Raw genomic sequence first — 19099 nt, 5'->3', positions numbered from 1 at the left:
AAGAGTGAAAGTCACTAATTACCTACAAGGACAATTCCCAACAAAGGCCTTAAATTATGGTCAGCTAAGCTGTTTCTTATGTGGTCCCTGTAACTTTCATAGCTGGTGAGTCCTCCGATCACACATGACAGGATTTCTGCACTTGAAATTAAATCACAGTTGTTTTAATTCTGTTATTTAGAATTCCCATCTCATTTTTCCATGGACAAAATTGTTCTTTATGTCATAGTGTATTTAAAATTTGGTAATACCTGTGAGTTAAAATAAATATTATAGCTGTACTTAACTAACTTCTATAGATTAGATTGTTCTATCAGAAAGCCCTTTCCCAGTTCCCCTGCAGGACGTCAGTAATTCACATCTCCCCAGAGCTCTTTGTGCCCACAGGTTGTACCTCCAGAGAGGAGAAGACCCTTTGTCAGGAAGGGAGGCAGAGGGGGACAAGAGGGCCTTGCAGGTAGAGATGGGATCAACTTCCACTCTGCCTCTTGCAATCTGTGTGACCCTTGGTGAATTTTCTCCTTCTTCTGGGATCTTCTTTCCTGTGATTTAGTGCAGAATGGCCACACTGACCTTGCAGCATTCTGAGAATCAGAGATAGGACATAAAAGGCCTGTAAAAAGTTATCCCAAGAGTAGCTGTGATTTGTGTATGAATAATGGGCTTTTCATTCCTCCTTTTCTCTCTGTTTATCACTTGCCAGGAACCAACTTCAGTGATGGTGGTGAGGGAGGGATGTGAGTACACCTGGGCTAGACACTCATGTGTCTGGACTAATGCTGTTTTATTACTGCATAATGACTCTGTCTTCCCTGGAACAGGACCTAGAGTGCCTGCGTTTACAGACAGACACAGTGGCATGTGGTGACAGCAGGTTATCCTCATGGCTTCCCTTCACACCCCAGCTGTCCTCAGGACTCAGTAGAAGGGAGATTTTTTGGCACTGACACTGCTATTTTGAAACCTGGTGAAAGGAAAGGTGCCAGGGACTGTCACCTGTTACATGGGGTGCAGCTTGCATTGGTGTTGGTGTTTTTGTCCATCATATTAATGCATTTTGAGACTTTTCTTCCTTCTGCTCTGCAGGTCAATATGGCGTCAGAAGGGCCCCTTTCTCAGGATTGCCCTACTTGCTCTACTGCATGGCTGGCCCTTCAGGACCATTCGTGGGCTGCCAGACAACTCCTCTGCCTGGGTGGCCTCTGGGAACACGACCACTGCCTCCATGCACACCACTTGGTATGTTGATCTGAACAGTATGGACTGACTTTTAAAGCGGATTTATCTTTATTTGTTTTCCTCATTGAGTGAATAGAAAGAAATGTCACAGATGGTACTGCAGGACTGTAGTACAAGGGTAACACTGGCTGGGGATGTGGTTACTTTTTTTTTTTTTTTTTTTTTGAGATAGAGTTTCACTCTTGTTGCCCAGGCTGGAGCGCAATGGAGCAATCTCGGCTCACCGCAATCTCCACCTCCCAGGTTCAAGTAACTCTCCTGCCTCAGCCTCCCAAGTAGCTGGGATTACAGGCATGTGCCACCATGCCGGGCTAATTTTTTTGTATTTTTAGTAGAGACAGGGTTTATCCATGTTGGTCAGGCTGGTCTCGAACTCCTGACCTCAGATGATCCGCCAGCCTCAGCCTCCCAAAGTGCTGAGATTACAGACATGAGCCACCGCGCCCGGCGACGTGGTTACATTTCTCAAGTTTCTGAGGACTCACAGTGGGTTGCATCATCTCCATCACGAGCAAGGCAGCAGGTATCTCTTGTAGATGAGGAAAGAGATTGCTTATAGAAGCCACAAATACCAATTTTGCAGGCAGGTATGGAACCTTGACAAAGTGGCCAGCTCTGTGACGGATGAGATGCACCCTTGACTTACAGTGCTTCCTATGTCCTGCAGCAGAGAGACACACAGCAAAGGGCAGGGATCCTGTGACCATCCATAATGGAAGCACGAGTGAAGGGCCCCAGAGTGCAAAAGAGGAAAACAGATTCTTCTGAGAATAAAGAGGAGGGTGTGGAAGAGAGCTAAAGTGAGGAGATGTCACATGGGGGGTTGTTGAACTCACTTAGGTGGAGCTGGAAGGCCGCTTCTGGCAAGTACAAGCAGTGTGAGCAGGAGCATAGTGGCTGCGTGAGGGCCACAGCAGAGCCATTATGGGAGAGCTCAGATGGCACAGTGTAGACAAGGGAATTTTCCTCCCAAGAAGTTCCTTGTTGCCCTAAAGCCTTTAGTCCATTATCTGCAGGAAAGATGATTCTTTCCCCGGATGTGTGAAGGCTCTGGATCAGGGTGAATGAATGCCTAGAGGTCTGGGAAATGTAATTTGGTTCTATGAGGGGACCCTGTCTGCCTGAGTTTATTATGACTCAAGGAGACTAACAGTGGTTCAGTGGAGCTGCGGCCTTGGCCTTCAGAATGAGACTAACTCTGGTGGGGAACTGAAGGCCTGGCAGGTTGGGTCTCAGCTCATTCCTGGCACCCTCTGCTTCTCACCTCTGACTCCCAGCTTTGTATCTCCAACATTGTCATGCAAAATTGTCACCCTTCCCTCTGTCGCTGCTGTCTGAGCCCAGACACCAACTTTCAGTGGAGCTCAGAGCCTCAGCTTTCTTATAAATGAGCTGGGGATGATGTGGTTGATGAGGTCATTGTGAAGACGAAGAGACCAAGCCCATAAAGAAAACATCTTGCAAAATAGCTTACAGGTGTTAGACACTCACCCCCTCACTGTTTAAATGAAAATATTCCCACTCAGAAGATCATCAAAAGATGTTCGTTGAAGTTCATTAGATAAACCATAGGCTGTAACAGCTCAGGCCCAGAGATTTCCAATCCCTGTTTCAAAAGATAAGGCATAGCCCCTGTCTCCACGATTAAAATTCAGATTCTACCAGATAAAAGAAAAGATAATTATAAGAATATGTACACAGTTAAATTGTAAGACCTATACCTGAGACCCGTAGATAATTGCTTTCCATGGCATATAGACACAGATGCAGCCACACACAGAAGTATTTATCAGGGGCACAGAAATTTTATAAAGGACAAAGTGTATATAAGGCAAAAGAAGATCACATGGAAATTCTTCTTTTTTTTTTTTTTTTTTTTTTTTTTTTTTTTTTTGCCTTACAGGACAAGCTGAAAATTGAAGAGGCCCCTGAGCTGTGACAGCCATGCTGTGGCTCCTACATAATTTGGAAAAAGTATCCAATACATTTTATGCTCCCTGCCCAGTGCTGCCTTGTCTGTCTCTAATCTTCCGTAGTGTTTCTCCTAATAAAGGTTTGCAGTCCTATCTGTCTGGGAATCTGCTTCCTTAGGACCAGATGACCCTCCAGTATACCAGGTGTGATTCCTCATACACTGTTCAAACCCAGGCAGATATTGCAATGCTGGCTGCAGAAGCAGGGTTGCCCTTTGGGTAGTGTTGACTAGGAGGGCCCCAGGGGGGCCTTTTGGGGTTGGGGAACATCCTGTATCAAGCCATGAGTGGCGATTGTGCTCATTCATTTTAGAAATGGTCATTGGGCACCTGGTGGCTGCCAGTCACAGGGGTTCCTTGTGATAAGATAGACAGAAATGTATCCCCATGAGGTGGCTGATTTATCTCAATAGGGAATAGAAGAGGGACCAGCAGTGGCTGTGGAGCCAGTGATGAGACCCTGCAGAAGCTCAGGGTTTGTCAGAGCCCTATCCCCACTGAACCAGCTGCCCCTAGTAGTACCAAATGCAGGTGGGTCTGACAGAAGCTGAGCTGGGAGCAGATATTTCTCAATAAGTTTTGTGTCCCTCCACCATCTTTCTGTAATTTTTAAATTGTGGCATGTACAGAGGTTGATGATGAGAGGCTCCCTCTGAACAGGACTGGAGAGGAGCACAGAGCATGGGGGGTGAGATTTGTAAGAGAAAGGGACACACAGAGAAAGAATGAGAGTGGGGGAAGAGAAAGGGGGTAGGGGGAAGGACAGAGAGAAAGAAGGAGAAAGAGAGAGAGAAAGGAGGGAAAACGGAGGGAGCAGAGAGAAGCAGAGAAAGAAAGAACTGAGAACAAAGGCCGAGGTGAGGGGATAGGTTGTATCACTATTATTGTTCAGTTCAAAGAATTTTTTAATTTCCATCTTGATTTCATTGTTGACCCAATGATCATTCAGGAGCAGGTTATTTAATTTCCATGTATTTCTATGGTTTTAAGGGTTCCTTTTGTAGTTGATTTCTAATTTTATTCCACTGTGGTCTGAGAGAGTATTTTATATAATTTCGATTTTCTTAAATTTACTGAGACTTGTTTTATGGCCTATTGTATTGGCAGAACCCACCCCCAATATTTCAACGTAGGTTCTTTCTATTTTCCATAAGTGTCGGCCAGTTGAGAAATAAAGAGAAAGAGTACAAACAGAGGAATTTTACAGTTGGGCCTCCAGGAGTGACACCACATATCAGTAGGATGGTGATGCCCACCTGAGCCTTAAAGCCAGCAAGTTTTATTGAGGATTTCAAAAGGGGACGGGGTGCAAGAACAGGGAGTAGGTCACAAAAATCACATGCTTCAAAGGGCAAAAAGGAGAACAAAGATCACATGCTTCTGAGGAAACAGGACAAGGGCAAAACCAGAAACTCCTGATAAGGGCCCAGCAAAGATCGGAAGGCAAAGGGCAAAAGCAGAATTACTGATAAGGGTCTATGTTCAGTGGTGCACGTATTGTCTTGATAAACATCTTAAACAACAGAAAACAGGGTTTGAGAGCAGAGAACTGGTCTGACCTCAAATTTACCAGGGTGGAGTTTCCCAATCCTAGTAAGCCTGAGGGTACTGCAGGAGACCAGGGTGTATTTCAGTCCTTATCTCAACCACATAACACAGACACCCCCTGAGTGGCCATTTATAGACCTCCCCCCAGGAATGCATTCCTTCCCCAGGGTGTTAATTATTAATATTCCTTGCTAGGAAAAGAATTTAGCAATATCATCCCTACTTGCAAGTCTGTTTATAGGCTCTCTGCAAGAAGAAAAATATGGCTCCATTTTGCCTGACCCCACAGGCAGTCAGACCTTATGGTTGTCTTCCCTTGTTCCCTAAAATCGCTGTTATTCTGTTCTTTTTCAAGTTGCGCTGGTTTCATATTGTTCAAGCACACGTTTTACAATCAATTTGTACAGTTAATACAATTATCATAGTGGCCCTGGGGTGATGTACATCCTCAGTTTACGAAGATAACAGGATTAAGAGATTAAAGTAAGACAGGCATAAGAAATTATGAAAGTATTATTTGGGAACTGGTAAATGTCCATGAAATCTTCACAATTTATGTTCCTCTGCTGCAGCTCCAGCTGGTCCCTCCATTCAGGGTCCCTGACTTCCTGCAACACTATTATATGGTCTATCTTGGAGAATGTTCCATGTTGCGATGAACAGAATGTATATTCTGCAGCTGTTGGGCAGAATGTTCTGTAAATATCTGTTAAGTCCATTTGTTGTAGGGTATAGTTTAGGTCCTCTTTTACATTGTTGGTGGGAGTATTAGTTAGTTCAACCATTGTGGAAGACAGTGTGACAATTCCTCAAAGACCTAGAGACAGAAATACCATTTGATCCAGCAATCCCATTACTGGGTATATACCCAAAGGAATTTAAACCATTCTATTATAAAGATACATGTATATGTATGTTCATTGCAGCACTATTCACAATGGCAAAGACATGGAATCAACCTAAGCACCCATCAATGACATACTGGATAAAGAAAATGTGGTATATGTACACCATGTAGCCATTAAAAGGAATGAGATCATGTCCTTTGCAGGGACATGGATGGAGTTGGAAGACATTATCCTCAACAAACAAATGAAAGAACAGAAAACCAACCACCACATATTCTCACTTATAAGTGGGAGCTGAGTGATGAGAAAACATGGACACATCGGGGGGAACAACACACAGTCGAGGCTGTCGGAGGAAGGCGTGGCAGGTGGGAGAGCATCAGGAAGAATAGCTAATGGATGCTGGGCTTAATACCTAGGTGAAGGGATGATCCGTGCAGCAAATCACCATGGCACAAGTTTACCTATGTAACGAACCTGCACATCCTGCACATGTACCTCTGAACTTAAAAGTTGAAGAAAAAAAAAGTCACACTTAAACACATAAACATGTATTTATATATTTAATAAATATGAAATATTAAACAATGCATAATATACTTAATAGACAAAATATTAAACAATATATTATATATTTATAAATATAAAATTTTATATATATACGCATATATATGTGTATATATACTTAAATGATCTCTTCTGAAGGTTGAAAGAGGCCAAAGTAGGTAGGGCTTAAAAACAAGGGCTTCTACTGATGGTTTTGGAACCTTATAAATATACTAAAAGCCACTCAGGTATATATTTAAAATGGTGAATTTTACAGTATATGAATAATATCTCACTTAAAACATTTAAGCAAGTAGCTGTGTGACCTTGGCAGCTTGTTTAGCTTTTCTACCTTGACTGATTCATTGCACATTCAGCTTATTGTCTTACCATGAGAGAGAAGGCAGGATGAACATTGGGTGACCATGAGCTGTATTGGCTCTAAAGGCCTTGGAAGGTCTGGATCGTCCCCACCTCTCCAGTGACTCCTGCATCCCAGTCCCCTGACCCTCTGTAGTCTGTGCATTAACCCTCGGAGGGTTTCTCTGGTGCAACCTGATCCCTTCCACCCAAGATGCCACCTCCCCCACCTGGTGAACTCTTATTTGTCCTTCAGCTCTCAGAACAGGAATTTCTTAGGGAAGGTTTTCTTAATTCCCTAAAAGAAGTTAGATTATTTGTAATATACCTTCACTGAGTTCTGGTCTTCACTTCAGAACAATTATTTCTGGTTTTGGCTATACTTCTACTGCACAATTCTTTGATTAAATCTGCTCTGCTACTCTGCATCCCCGTGAAGGTTGTTGTGGCTTGGCTTATCACAATGTCCCCATGCTTAGGAGAGTGTGGGCTTTCCATAAGTGTTCATGGAATGAGTGAGTGAATGAATGAATCAGAAATCAGGCACAGAGAAAGACAGAGGGCCCTCTTACGACTCCTTCAGTTGTTCTATAGCATAGTTGTATTGGAATCTAGGTCACGTGACTTCTAGTCAAAATATCACCAGACTCACATTTTGTCTGATATTTTAAAACATAAGAGATGATCACTCCTAGCCATTACTTTTCTGACCCTATGTACAATGCCCCTGTCTTTCTAAGACTCACACCACTTACCTTTACTACCCTGTACTACTCCTGGTTGCTATAATTTCCCAATCTCCCAGTCATTCCTTATTCATTAAAACCTTCATCATGAGGTTCACGATCTTTCCTTTACTCCATGTGCCACCATCATCCTGAGTGCCTCCTACATGTATATGAATGACCAGTCCTACCCTCTGGTCTCTTCATTTATTGACCCTGATCTCTAGGGAGTGTCATGACACTTAATTCACCTGTGGTTATACCCTTGTGTTGGCATCACCTGCAAATGTTCTACCTCTGAAATCTTAAGTCTATGTATCTCACTTTTTGACCACTATTGCTATGGACTAAATTGTATCTCTCCCAAATCCATGTGCTAAAGCCCTTCTCCTCACTGTGATGGTATTTTGAGATGCGGCTTTTGGGAGGTAATTGGCTTTAGATTAGGTCATGAGAGTGATGCCCTCATGATGGGATTCCTTCCCTCATAAGAAGAGACACTGGACGTGGGGGCTCGTGCCTGTCCTAAATACTCTGGGAGGCTGAGGCAGGAGGATCACTTGAGGCCAGGAGTTTGAGACCAGCCTGGGCAACATAGTAAGACTCTGTCTCTACTAAAAAATATAAATAATTAGCCAAGTGTGATGGTGTGTACCTGTAGTCCCAGCTGTTTAGGAGGCTGAGGTTGGAGAATCACTTGAGCCCAGGAGTTTGAGGCTGTAGGGAGCTATGACTGCATCACTGCACTCCAGTTTAGGCAATAAGGCAAGACCCTAACTCTTAAGAAAAAAAGTAACAACAACAAAACAGAGAAAGAGACTTTTTGCTCTCTCTCTTCCTTTCTCTCTCTCTCTCTCTTTCTCACTCTCTCTCTCTCTTTCTCTCTCTCTCTCTTTCTCTCTCTCTCTCTCTCTGTCATGTGAGAATACCACCAGAAGTTGGTAGTCTGCAACGCAGAAGAGGGCCCTCCCCAGAACCTGACCATGTTGGCACTCTGATCTTAGACATCCAGCATCTACAACTGTGAGTGAAATAAGTTTTGGTCGTTGAAGTCACCCAATCTATGATGTTTTGTTACAGCAGCCTAAGCAGCCTAAAACAACTACCTTCAGTCATTCCAGCTCCTTTGACATCCCCAGTGCTTTGCCTTCACAAAACTTATCTGCCTTTTCTTGAATTCTTTTCCTTCCCCAGTCAGCTTAGTTTCTTAGTCTTTCATCTTAACTATTTTCTTTCCAATATCACTAGATCCCTTGCCCATTGCCCTTTTATTGGATCTTCTTGGCACAACTTTAATCCTGCTTCAATCCAACTGTTCACTTTCACAATGCTTATATCTGTGTTTTAGAGTGATATTGGAGAAAATCATGCAACTACATAGATTAGTGACTTTGAAGATTAATGCTCAGCAACCTCAAATGTGCTCTTATAATTACCCATTTCTCCTTTATTTTCACAATCTGCTCTTTCTTCTGTATTCAGCAATGATCATTTTAAACATCTTCCACTCAGAATTCTATCACATCATTTTCTCATTCTCATCAGGTGACATTGCCTCATACTTCACAGAGTAAACAGGAATTGTCAGGTGGAAACTAGCTCAACTACCTGCTGTGAAAACTGTAAGTTTATAAGTTATCTGTACTTGTAATTCTTTGTCTTGCAATGAAAGGCGGGGAGGGGTCCCTTTAGATTAAAACAATTCCTTTTCCCGTGCGTCAGATCCAGTTCTGCATTTCTAGTGTGTGCTAGTGCTCTGAGAATGTGTGTACATAGTGAATGGACAAGTTTGGTTTCTGGCTGAATGGTGAATCAGCATCAACCTACAGTTGCTGTCTTGCCATAGCCTTCATAGATGTTCAATTTAGTGATGTGTTTCCAGTCCTCAGTCACCCCAGGGCTGATGGATCCTCCTACAGCCACACAAAGCTTCAGACTCTTAAATCTGTAGCTGCAGAGGCATCAAAAGTTGTTCTTAGCCTTAGTGAGTATTTCTACCAATAGCAGGTCTGTTGTGAGAAAGAAACTTGCAAAAATGATACAGATATTGCCAAGTATGTAGGAGGTACTCATTAAGTGATAGTTTATGTTCTTATTACTAGTCTTTTAGATTATTCAGACACCCCAGTTACATCAATCTCTATGAAGACTCATTTACTCTTCTGGACAAGTAGTATTCACGTTAAAAGTAAATCAATAAGTATTAACTGATGGCAGGAAGCCAGCCTTCGGTAGAAACCCTTCTGAGTTCTATTACCACCCCAAAAGCCTTGCCTGTGTATAAAGAATGTGTCAGCAATGGTAAGGTAAAGAAAGAACTAATTTTCTGAAGTCTAGGGATGGAGAGACAGCCACCAATTTTACAAACTGAGCTGAAAGTCTCTGGATATTATGAGAAGTTTCCATAGGGCCCCAGACATAGAATAGTAGTGAACACTTTATGAACCCACAATTCATTTTATGTGTATTTTATTTTGGTAATGGTTGAAGGTTCCAGTGTGGGAAGATGATTAGAGCAAAACTCTTCATGGTCTCAGATAGAGATAGAATGATTATGTATTTTGAACATAATAGTGTCAATTAATTGTTATGTGGTAGCTCATCTGTATTAGAAAATACTTGCCCACCCAGTTAGGTCTTGAGACTAAGAAAGATCAGAACTGGAGAACTGTTTCTGAATTAATTCCAAAGGCACCATCTTATCATTGCCTTTTTATTGTTAATTTTAGGGTACAAGTGAGAGTTGACTATTTGTAAAATTTTAAGTCCTTTTCTTTCAAGAGTATAAGAAATAATCTATCTGGGCACAGTGGTTCATGCCTGTAATCCCAGCATTTTGGGAAGCAGAGGTAGGAGACTTGCTTGAGCCCAGGAGTTCAAGACCAGGCAACATAGTGAGACCAGGTCTCTAGAAAAAATGAAAAAAAAATATCCAGGTGTGGTGGCATGCACCTGTAGTCCCAGTTACTTGGGAGGCTGAGATGGGAGGATCCCTTGAGCACCTCAGCAGCCCAGGCAACAGAGCAAGTCCCTGTCTCAAAAAAAAAAAAAAGAAAGAAAGAAAGAAAGAAAAGAAAGAATCTGAACATTTTATATGGGATGACATGTTGATGAATAAAGATATACTGTATTTTAACTTTTTTTAATTGCTCCATAAAATGCCAATGAACTAGACATTTGTTTATGTCATCGTAATTTAATATGTTGCTATTGTTTGCTACCACAAATGCTCCCTTCATAGAGTATATGTCCTTGCTCACACAGCTAAAGTAAAATTTAGAGTTAAATTATTATTTAGCAAACTCTAAGGCATGACACAATGCTTTGGAACCTGTGATTTCTCATTAATCTTTAGTGATGATTAATCTGGGCACAGACTCCACAAAACATTGGCAATTCCACTTTTCAGTGGGTACTCTAGAGAATTCTAGGATATGTGCAAAGATTCTTATTTCAGCAGCTTGGAAAAGATTCAAGTATCTTTGATAGGTACTTGGGGCTCATTAACATATAAATCATACTAAGGAATAGTATGCAATGATTAAAATATATTGCACATATTATCATAAATAGAGCTCTAAGGAACAGTGTGGAGTGAAAATGCAGGTTTTACTATGATATATATGGTATGATACCATCTATATAATCTGATCCCAATATTTCAGTATATTGCAATGAAGATAGGTAGATAAAGATAGATATGAATTTATTTTTAAAACATCTAAAAGGATTTACATTCAATAAAGAAGGTGGTCTTCATTTTTAATATTTACCTTATTTACAGGTAATGCATTTGTCTTTAATGTTTATCTTTTTAAAGGGAGGTATAATTCACAAATTGATTAAGCAAACTCAACTTTATGATTATAATTTAGTTTTATATTCTGGACTCCTCTGGAGCCAGAAGATATGGCCTTGAATAGTCACAAGATAATAAAAAAAATCCCACACTCTAACAAAGTTATTGTCATAAATGGCAACAAGATAGGTGTGTTAATGAAAGATAGGATTGGATCTACTTCAACAAATTGAGGGTTTCTAATCTATTTATGATACCATGAGTGGAAATGGACTCTCTCCTGAAAGATCCTCTCTTACCTGGCGAAACACTTGTGCTGAAGCAGTTCCTGGTACATCAGTGGATTTGCAGATAGAGTGTTGGTGGAAGACCTGAACAGAGCCTGGGACCACAAGGAAGAAAAACCAAATCTATATGTTAAATGGGAAAGATAGTGAGACCGTGGTGGGGAAGGTTCAGGGAAGATGGCCACTAACTTTGAGACTCAGCTGGGGCATACCCTTTGTCTTGGAGATTTAGTGATTCTTCACCCTCCAGACCTTGGGAGAGAATTTAGCTTCAGCTGTGTGAACCTAGCAGCTATCATGTTATTCACTGATATCTGAATAGATAAACAATGAGGCATTTACTTCTGGATCCTAGAAGCCTTATTTTGATCTTTGTTGCTTCGAATAATAAGCCTGGATATTGTCAGTAAAATTGTGGATTGTGGAGGCACTTAAGAGGTTAGCACAACAGTTTAGAGATTGTGCTGTGGAGTCCAATAGACCATGATTGCTTAATGTCTAATTCCACCTCTGTGATTCCTTGGGCTAGGTATTTATCCTCTATGAGACTCAGTTTACCCAGTTTTTCCCTTACAGGGTTGTTGGGGAGATGAAATGAAATAATGCATATGAAGTACTGGTGAGTAGTCAATGAATAGTAACTGATATTAATATTGTCTTCTTCAATATCATTATTGTCTTTTAAAAGTTTTCTTTTCAGGCCAGGAACAGTGGCTCACGCCTGTAACCCCAGCACTTTGGGAGGCCAAGGTGGGTGGATGACCTGAGGTCAGGAGTTCGAGACCAGCCTGGCCAACATGGTGAAACTCTGTCTCTAGTAAAAATACGAAAACTAGCTGGGCATGGTGGCGGAGGACACCTGCAATCCCAGCTACTTGGGAGGCTGAGACAGGAGAATCGCTTGAACCCGGGAAGCGGGAGGTTGAGCCGAGATCACGCCATTGCACTCCAGCCTGGGCGACAGAGCAAGACTCTGTCTCAAAAAAAAAAAAAAATGTAGTGAGCCGAGATCATGCCATTGCACTCCAGCCTGGGCAACAGAGCAAGACTCTGTCTCAAAAAAAAAAAAAAATTCCTTTTGAGTGATACAACTGAAGTAGCCAAGTCCTCCCAATTCCAAAGGCCCTAGAGAAGTGAGAGGGCATTGCTCTCAGAAGTAGGGAGAGCATCTTTATGTCAAGATCACACTCCAGATTTAATTCTTGATTTGCCCCATTTGGGGCATGAGCCACTGGGCCATTGCTAATACCTCTTTCTGGCCTTTGCCCCATGTCCCACAACAAGGACCTGGTCTTACATTTAGAACAGTCTCAGGACAGAAAATTGGCATGTGACATAGAAACACACGGGCTCCTTGGAGCTGAGCTCCCAAGGCAGTACTTAGAGATAAAGATCCATCAAAGGCATCACTTAGACCACAAAATACTTGTTAGCTGGAGGTCCATCCACCATCTAAAGAGGAATAGGAAAGCCATTTGGATTTTCTCATGTTAGTACTAGCAACAATAATAATTCTTGCTATTATCAAGCACTAACCTGTGGAGAGAAACAAGGACCACCCAAATGGAAACAAACAAAGGCTATGAGACCAGGAGGCTAATGGAGTCTCCTTAAATTCTGTGGTTATCACTTAACTGGTATGATACTGCCTTCCAGGAATCATGGCTTTCAGGGGTCTCTGAAGTGTCTCTGAAGTGTAATTAATAAAATTGATTAATGATTTGAATAAATGAATGATCTCCTAAACCATTTTAATAAATGAGTTAGAATAGTTTCTCCTATTCTAATTCTCTACCTGATATCCACTGGCCATTATAGCTTGTGAGAGTCAAAGCCTTTGAGGTGAGTATGAACATCACATACACCTATTTCCCCTAAGGGACTTTTGGGTAGAGTTTGTTAAGAGAACTTGAGTGTGGAGTCACAACACACAACCATTTATCTTACGCAGAATTGAATGTAAGGTCGGTAAACTTAACCGCAGACAAGCCAAACTAAAACAAATGCCACCCAATTAATTACTTAATTGAGTATTCAACCAAAGAGATTGAAATGAGTTTCAGCATCCCTTGAATTTGCCAAGAGAGGCATTTACTTCTGAACTCCAGAAGCCTTGTTTTGATCATTGTTGCTTTGAGTAATAAGCCTGGATATTGCCAGTAAAATTGTGGCACTTTTACTGATGCTAGAAAGAGGCATTCGCGTTGGCCCAGTGACTCATGCCCAAAAGTATTCGTGAGCTACTTAAATAATGTTTTTAAAGGGGTAGTGTGATGACATGTGATTCTCATCTTAGAATCTGACTCTAGAACCCCAAACCCTCATAAATTGTGACTCTATCTCTGTGTTTATTACTACATATAGTGGTCAACACAATTATTCACCCTGGTGCTGGTAGCACTGAAGAACAAGTAACATCCAACGGTGCGTCTTTGGGGTAATCATCCTGGATCCCTCCTCAGCTGCATGGATTTACTGCTCTTCCTCTTTTTTCCACATACTCTTAGATTTTTTATCTGTAGTAATCTGCTTTTGATCCTTTGGTATACACCCTCCCACCCTGCTTTCAGCCCTGTTCCTTCTCTCAATATTGATGTTTTCTGCAATCTTGAGTAACGAACTCTTTTCTTAGCTTTAGTCTCATGAAACTCTCCCTTTACCACCCCAGAGAAGAGCTTTCAAGCCTGAACAAGAGTGTGTGAGGACTATATCTGGAAGCCTGGCTGAATTCCATTCCCAAATCATACTGGGAATACTCGGCCAGTTTAGAAGCTCCCATTGTCCCATTGGTGAAGAATATAGCCATTGGATGTTGACTTTTGGTCCCCATGAAGGTCTGCTTTGGAGGTACAACTCTATAAATTACAAAAGATGCAAGCAACAGCAAGGTTCTAAATTTAGGTTCTCTGACCTACAGCCTAGGCTCCTGGTTTGGTAATCTTTTATTTTTTAAAATAACAGCTAATATCTTGGTATATTGGGGGACGATTTATTAGAGGTGCAGCTGCCATTTTTTCCCTTAATTTTTTTGCATTAATTTCTGTTGGATAAGTAATATACGATGCCTTTATGTTTCAGCCTTATTTTTCTCAGTAAAATACCCTCTATTTACTCAATTGCTCAAGGCAAAAATCTGTAATAATCCTTATTATCAGTCTTTCTTTATCTATCTACTTATCTACCCAGCTATCTATGCCACATCCTAACCATTGGCAAACTCTGACAACTTTACCTCTACAACATGTCACAAACCTGTGTCTCATCATTATCTGTACTCAGGGCTGGGACTAAGGTGGAGCAAGTGAAACATTTGTGACAGACATGATTTTTAAGGGGATACCAGCAAATTCAGTAGTCAAGATAAATAATATTTTATCAAAATATTTTTAAAATAATCAAAACTAATGTCAAAAATTAATAATAAAATATCCAAATTTAATTTAATTAATTTATTTATTTTTGAGATGGAATCTTGCTCTGTCATCCAGGCTGGAGTGCAATGGTGTGATCTCAGCTCACTGTAACCTCCGCCTCCCGAGTTCAAGCGATTCTTCTGCCTCAGCCTCCCAAGTAGCTGGGACTACAGGGGCCTGCCACCACGCCCAGCTAATTTTTACAATTTTAGTAGAGATGAGGTTTCACCATGTTGGCCAGGCTGGTCTTGAACTCTGACCTCAAGTGATCCGCCTGCCTTGACCTCCCAAAGTGCTGGGATTACAGGTGTGAGCCACCGTGCCTAGCCACAAAATTTAAAATAAGTACATGACAATGAACGCTCCCAAAGTGGTCAAGTATTCCCCATATGGTTTAGGAATGGGATTCAATCAAGCCAGCTTCAAGGTATAGTTCTCACACAGCCTGTAATCCAACCAGGCAGTTGCATGACTCACCTTATTTGGTCACCCTAATCTTGTCTCTGCTTCCAATAAAATTGTATTTATAAAATAGAAGCAGGTGATCTGTCAGCAGAAGTTTGCCAATATGATTTTTTTAATTAAAAAATTAAATTACTGTATTAAAAACATAAAATTTATAAAATTATAAACAGATGATATACATATATAAAATAAATATGTAAAATTATATACAAATTTTTAAACTTCAATTATGAAAATTATTTTATAATTTGATTTTTAAAATGTATTTAAAAATTAAAATATTATTTATCTTGATCACTGGATTTTTCAGTGCCCCTTTATATTTTGTGCCTGAGGCGAGTTCCTCATTTGCCTTGCAAATTCCCAGTCCTGTCTCCACTGCCACCATCATGGTCTACAACAACACGGCTTCTCAATTGGATGACTGCAATAGCCTTCTACCAGCTCCCTTTACTACCTGTCTTGTCGCTCATTGTTCAGACAGCAGTTGAAGGAGTTTTTTAAATGTCACTCAGATCAAGTCCTTCCCCTCCACGTTCCACAGACCACTCCTACATGACCTACAAGACCCGCTGTAATCTCGCTCTCCCTTGCTATTTAACCTCCTCTCCTCCCACTCTCTCTTCCACTCACCACACTTCAGGCACCCTGGTATTCTTTCTGTTCCTCAAACAAGTCAAGCTCCTTCCCACCTCAGGTCCTTTACCTTAGTATTCTCTCTGATATTATTCCTAGATATTCAAAAGGCTGGCTCTATAGTATTCAAATCTCAGCTTGTCCTCTCCTAAGAAGCCACCAAATCTAAAATAATTCCCCCATCTCCACATAAGATCACTCTATTTAATTTGCCTGTTTTGGTTGGGAGTTTCTTTTGGAAACTGTATTACCTTGATGGTTTATGTGTTTTCTTGTTGTCCATTTTGTTGTCTAGAATATAAAATCCATGAGGGTAGGAGCTTTGTCTGTCTTGTTCACTGTTTTTGTTTTTGTTTTTTTTTTTTTTTTTACATCTCTGAACACTAAAATATTACTCTCTAAAGACCGCATTTATAATTATCAAACTTAATACAGTAGTCCCACCTTATACTTGGGGGATATGTTCCAAGACTCCCAGTAAGTGCCTGAAACCACAAATAGTACTGAACCCTATATACACTATCTTTTTTCCTAAACATGCATACTTATGATAAAGTTTTATTTATAAATTAGGCACAGTAAGAAATTAAAAACAATAATTAATAAAATAGAACAATTACAACAATATACTGTAATAAAAGTTGTGTGAATGTGATCTCTCTCTCTCTCAAAATATCTTATTGTACTGTAGTCAACTATTTTGGACCATGGTTGACCACAGGTAACTGAAACCACAGAAAACAAAACCACAGATAAGGGGAGACTACTGTATTTGGCTAACGTGAGGATAAATATGGCATCATTTTGTTGTTTTAATATGTATTTTCCCATATCCCAGTGCCAGTGAGTTTTTTTTATTATTATTTGTTTAAATTTAAGGGATACAAGTGTAGTTTTGTTACATAATGGTGAAATCTGGGCTTTTAGTGTAACCGTCACCAAAATAGTGAACATTGTACCCATTAAGTAATTTCCCATTATTCACCCTCTCAAAACCTCCCACCTTTGCGAGTCTCCAGTGTCTATTATTCTACACTCTATATTTGTGTGTACACATTATTTAGTTCCCACTTATAAGTGAGAACATGCAGTATTTGACTTTGCATTTCTGTTATTTCACTGAAGATAATGGCCTCCAGTTCCATTCAGCTTGCTGCAAAAGACATAATTTCATTCCTTTTAATGGCTGAATGGTATTCCATTATATAATTATATATATTTTTATATATAAGCTTTTTATTATGTTTTGATATGTGTTTATATTTTTATCACCTATTTTTTTACCATCTCAGAATGAATGCTCAAGTATGAATCAGAAGATGAGACTTTCACTCAGACTGAGAACTTGTAGGCCAGATCAGGGATTCTTCTGTTGGTGGTGTTGGGGAGTTACTCTGTTTTTTTGTTTTTTGTTTTTTTTTCAGGACTAGAAATTACCATTAAGCTTTTCATTACAACCACTCACACCACCTTCTCATACAACATTCTGTCTTCCAAAATCAGACATTCTGTTGATTTAAGTTTCTCTTTTTCAGTGTCCACTTACTGAATCATCTCCTTGAAAACCAACCACCCATCATAGCACTTATCTGACACCAGGAGCTTGGTCTTCAAGGTAGGGCAGTCGAACATGGCAGAGTCCATGAGTGGAAACATAGCCTCACTGGCCACAAAGTATTGGGCTTTAGACATGTGTAATTGATAGCAAATTTCCTTGGCAGTCAGCTGGAGACTCCCAGGCACAAAGATGATTCCTGAAAAAGTCACAAATAAGGCTTCATACATATCTTTTGAGCAGAGAATATTTTCTCAAACATCCTGGAATGTACAGATGAGTACATCTGTACTCTGGAATACCCCCTCTCTTGGGAGTTTGTCCTCTGTATTGGGGCAGCAACATGATGGTGGCTGGGGAAGAACTGAGACATGCAGGAGACTGAGCTCATTGAAACAATCCAGTGATCAGTGGCTCTGCTGCTGTTATCCTTTCCCCTGGAGCAGTCCTAAATTTATATGGTTAGGCTTCAGACCACTAGTTACTTGAAATATAGCCTGATTTTGAAACTGTGATGCAAGGGGGTTGTGGAAACTTCCTCTTTGTTGTTTCCTCCTGGCTTGAGAATGGCTTGTGCTATGGATTTCTGGATTTGCATTGGAGACGAAAAACAACAACAAAAACAACTTCCAGCCTTTGGCTGTTTCTGTAGATTCTTTTGCATCCGTCTAACACCTACTGGGGGCCTCCTATGAGACTGGGACATACTGGGTGCATCTGTGTGCCAGAGGCTGTTCTAACAGAGCCTTCTCTTCACTTTTCAAGCTTGGAGAACTAGAATACTTCTAGGAGAAACTGATGATGACGTTGCTTGTCTTTCAATGCTTATACATCCTAATATAGACATACTGATTTTGGAAAAGGATCTAGTTAACCAATGCAGGCGTTTCCCACATACCCCACCTTAACTTCTGCTTCTCAAATGGAAATTCTTGGGCACCATAAAAAAGTCATTGTTCATAGTAGCCCAAATGTGGAAACAATCTAAACAATCTAAAATATCTATTGACTGATGAATTGATACACATTGCTATTGGCCTCCAGCTCCTTGCCCTGGTAACTTTCCTTAGTTATTCTTGTAAGTCCTACATTTTGTAGCTATTGCTATTGGAGCAAAAAATTGTCCAGGACCCCAAATTCTACACCTTACAGCATGGCATAGATGGTTTTGACTTGGAACTTTTTAAAGAAGTTGTCAGTGGTCATCTATCACAGATCCTGAAAAGACTTTATAATGCACTCAGGAAACAGCTAATATGAGCTATGCTATTTTCATACGATCTTAGCAGGAAAAAATAGTTACAAAAGATACCCAGAAAAGAAATGAAAATGTACTATATGGTATCACCGAACATGAACTAGTTATATTTTAGAATATATCTGCTCCCAAATTTTTATTTTATTGTTTTAGAAGAGTTCGACGATTTGTAAGTGGATTAATTAGTTGATCCAGACACAGTGTTAGATGCTGGGGACTCAGAGGTGAAGCAAATACTGCCCTGGCCCTCGAGAACTTCACATAAATCACCAATTGTAACTACCTGAGGTATTGGAGATACAAAGCACCCAGACTGGCTTGAGAGAGTAAAGGAAGTCTTCCAGAGCAGGTGATGGTAGAGCCCAACTTGGCAGCAAAGTGAGAGTTTTGCCAGGTAGACAAGGAGGGGAAGGAAGGAATGACAGGAACAGGGAAGCGGATGGGCAG

The 19099-nt window shown here is 40.6% G+C and overlaps 1 protein-coding gene across 1 annotated transcript; it reads right to left on the bottom strand.

Annotated features, from left to right (window-relative positions):
* Positions 1-2822: 2822 nt before the first annotated feature.
* Positions 2823-17588, bottom strand: LOC100427705 (acyl-coenzyme A synthetase ACSM6, mitochondrial-like). Its single transcript, XM_077988402.1, is given in 7 exon segments — positions 2823-2897; positions 9067-9190; positions 11338-11420; positions 12623-12740; positions 12742-12777; positions 14016-14180; positions 17386-17588. Coding segments are annotated over 7 exon segments (747 nt in total). The 5' UTR covers positions 17532-17588.
* Positions 17589-19099: the final 1511 nt, after the last annotated feature.

The sequence above is a fragment of the Macaca mulatta genome, chromosome X (genome assembly GCF_049350105.2).
Source record: "Macaca mulatta isolate MMU2019108-1 chromosome X, T2T-MMU8v2.0, whole genome shotgun sequence".
Classification (NCBI taxonomy): Eukaryota; Metazoa; Chordata; class Mammalia; order Primates; family Cercopithecidae; genus Macaca; species Macaca mulatta.
This window is presented reverse-complemented; position numbering and strand designations above follow the sequence as displayed.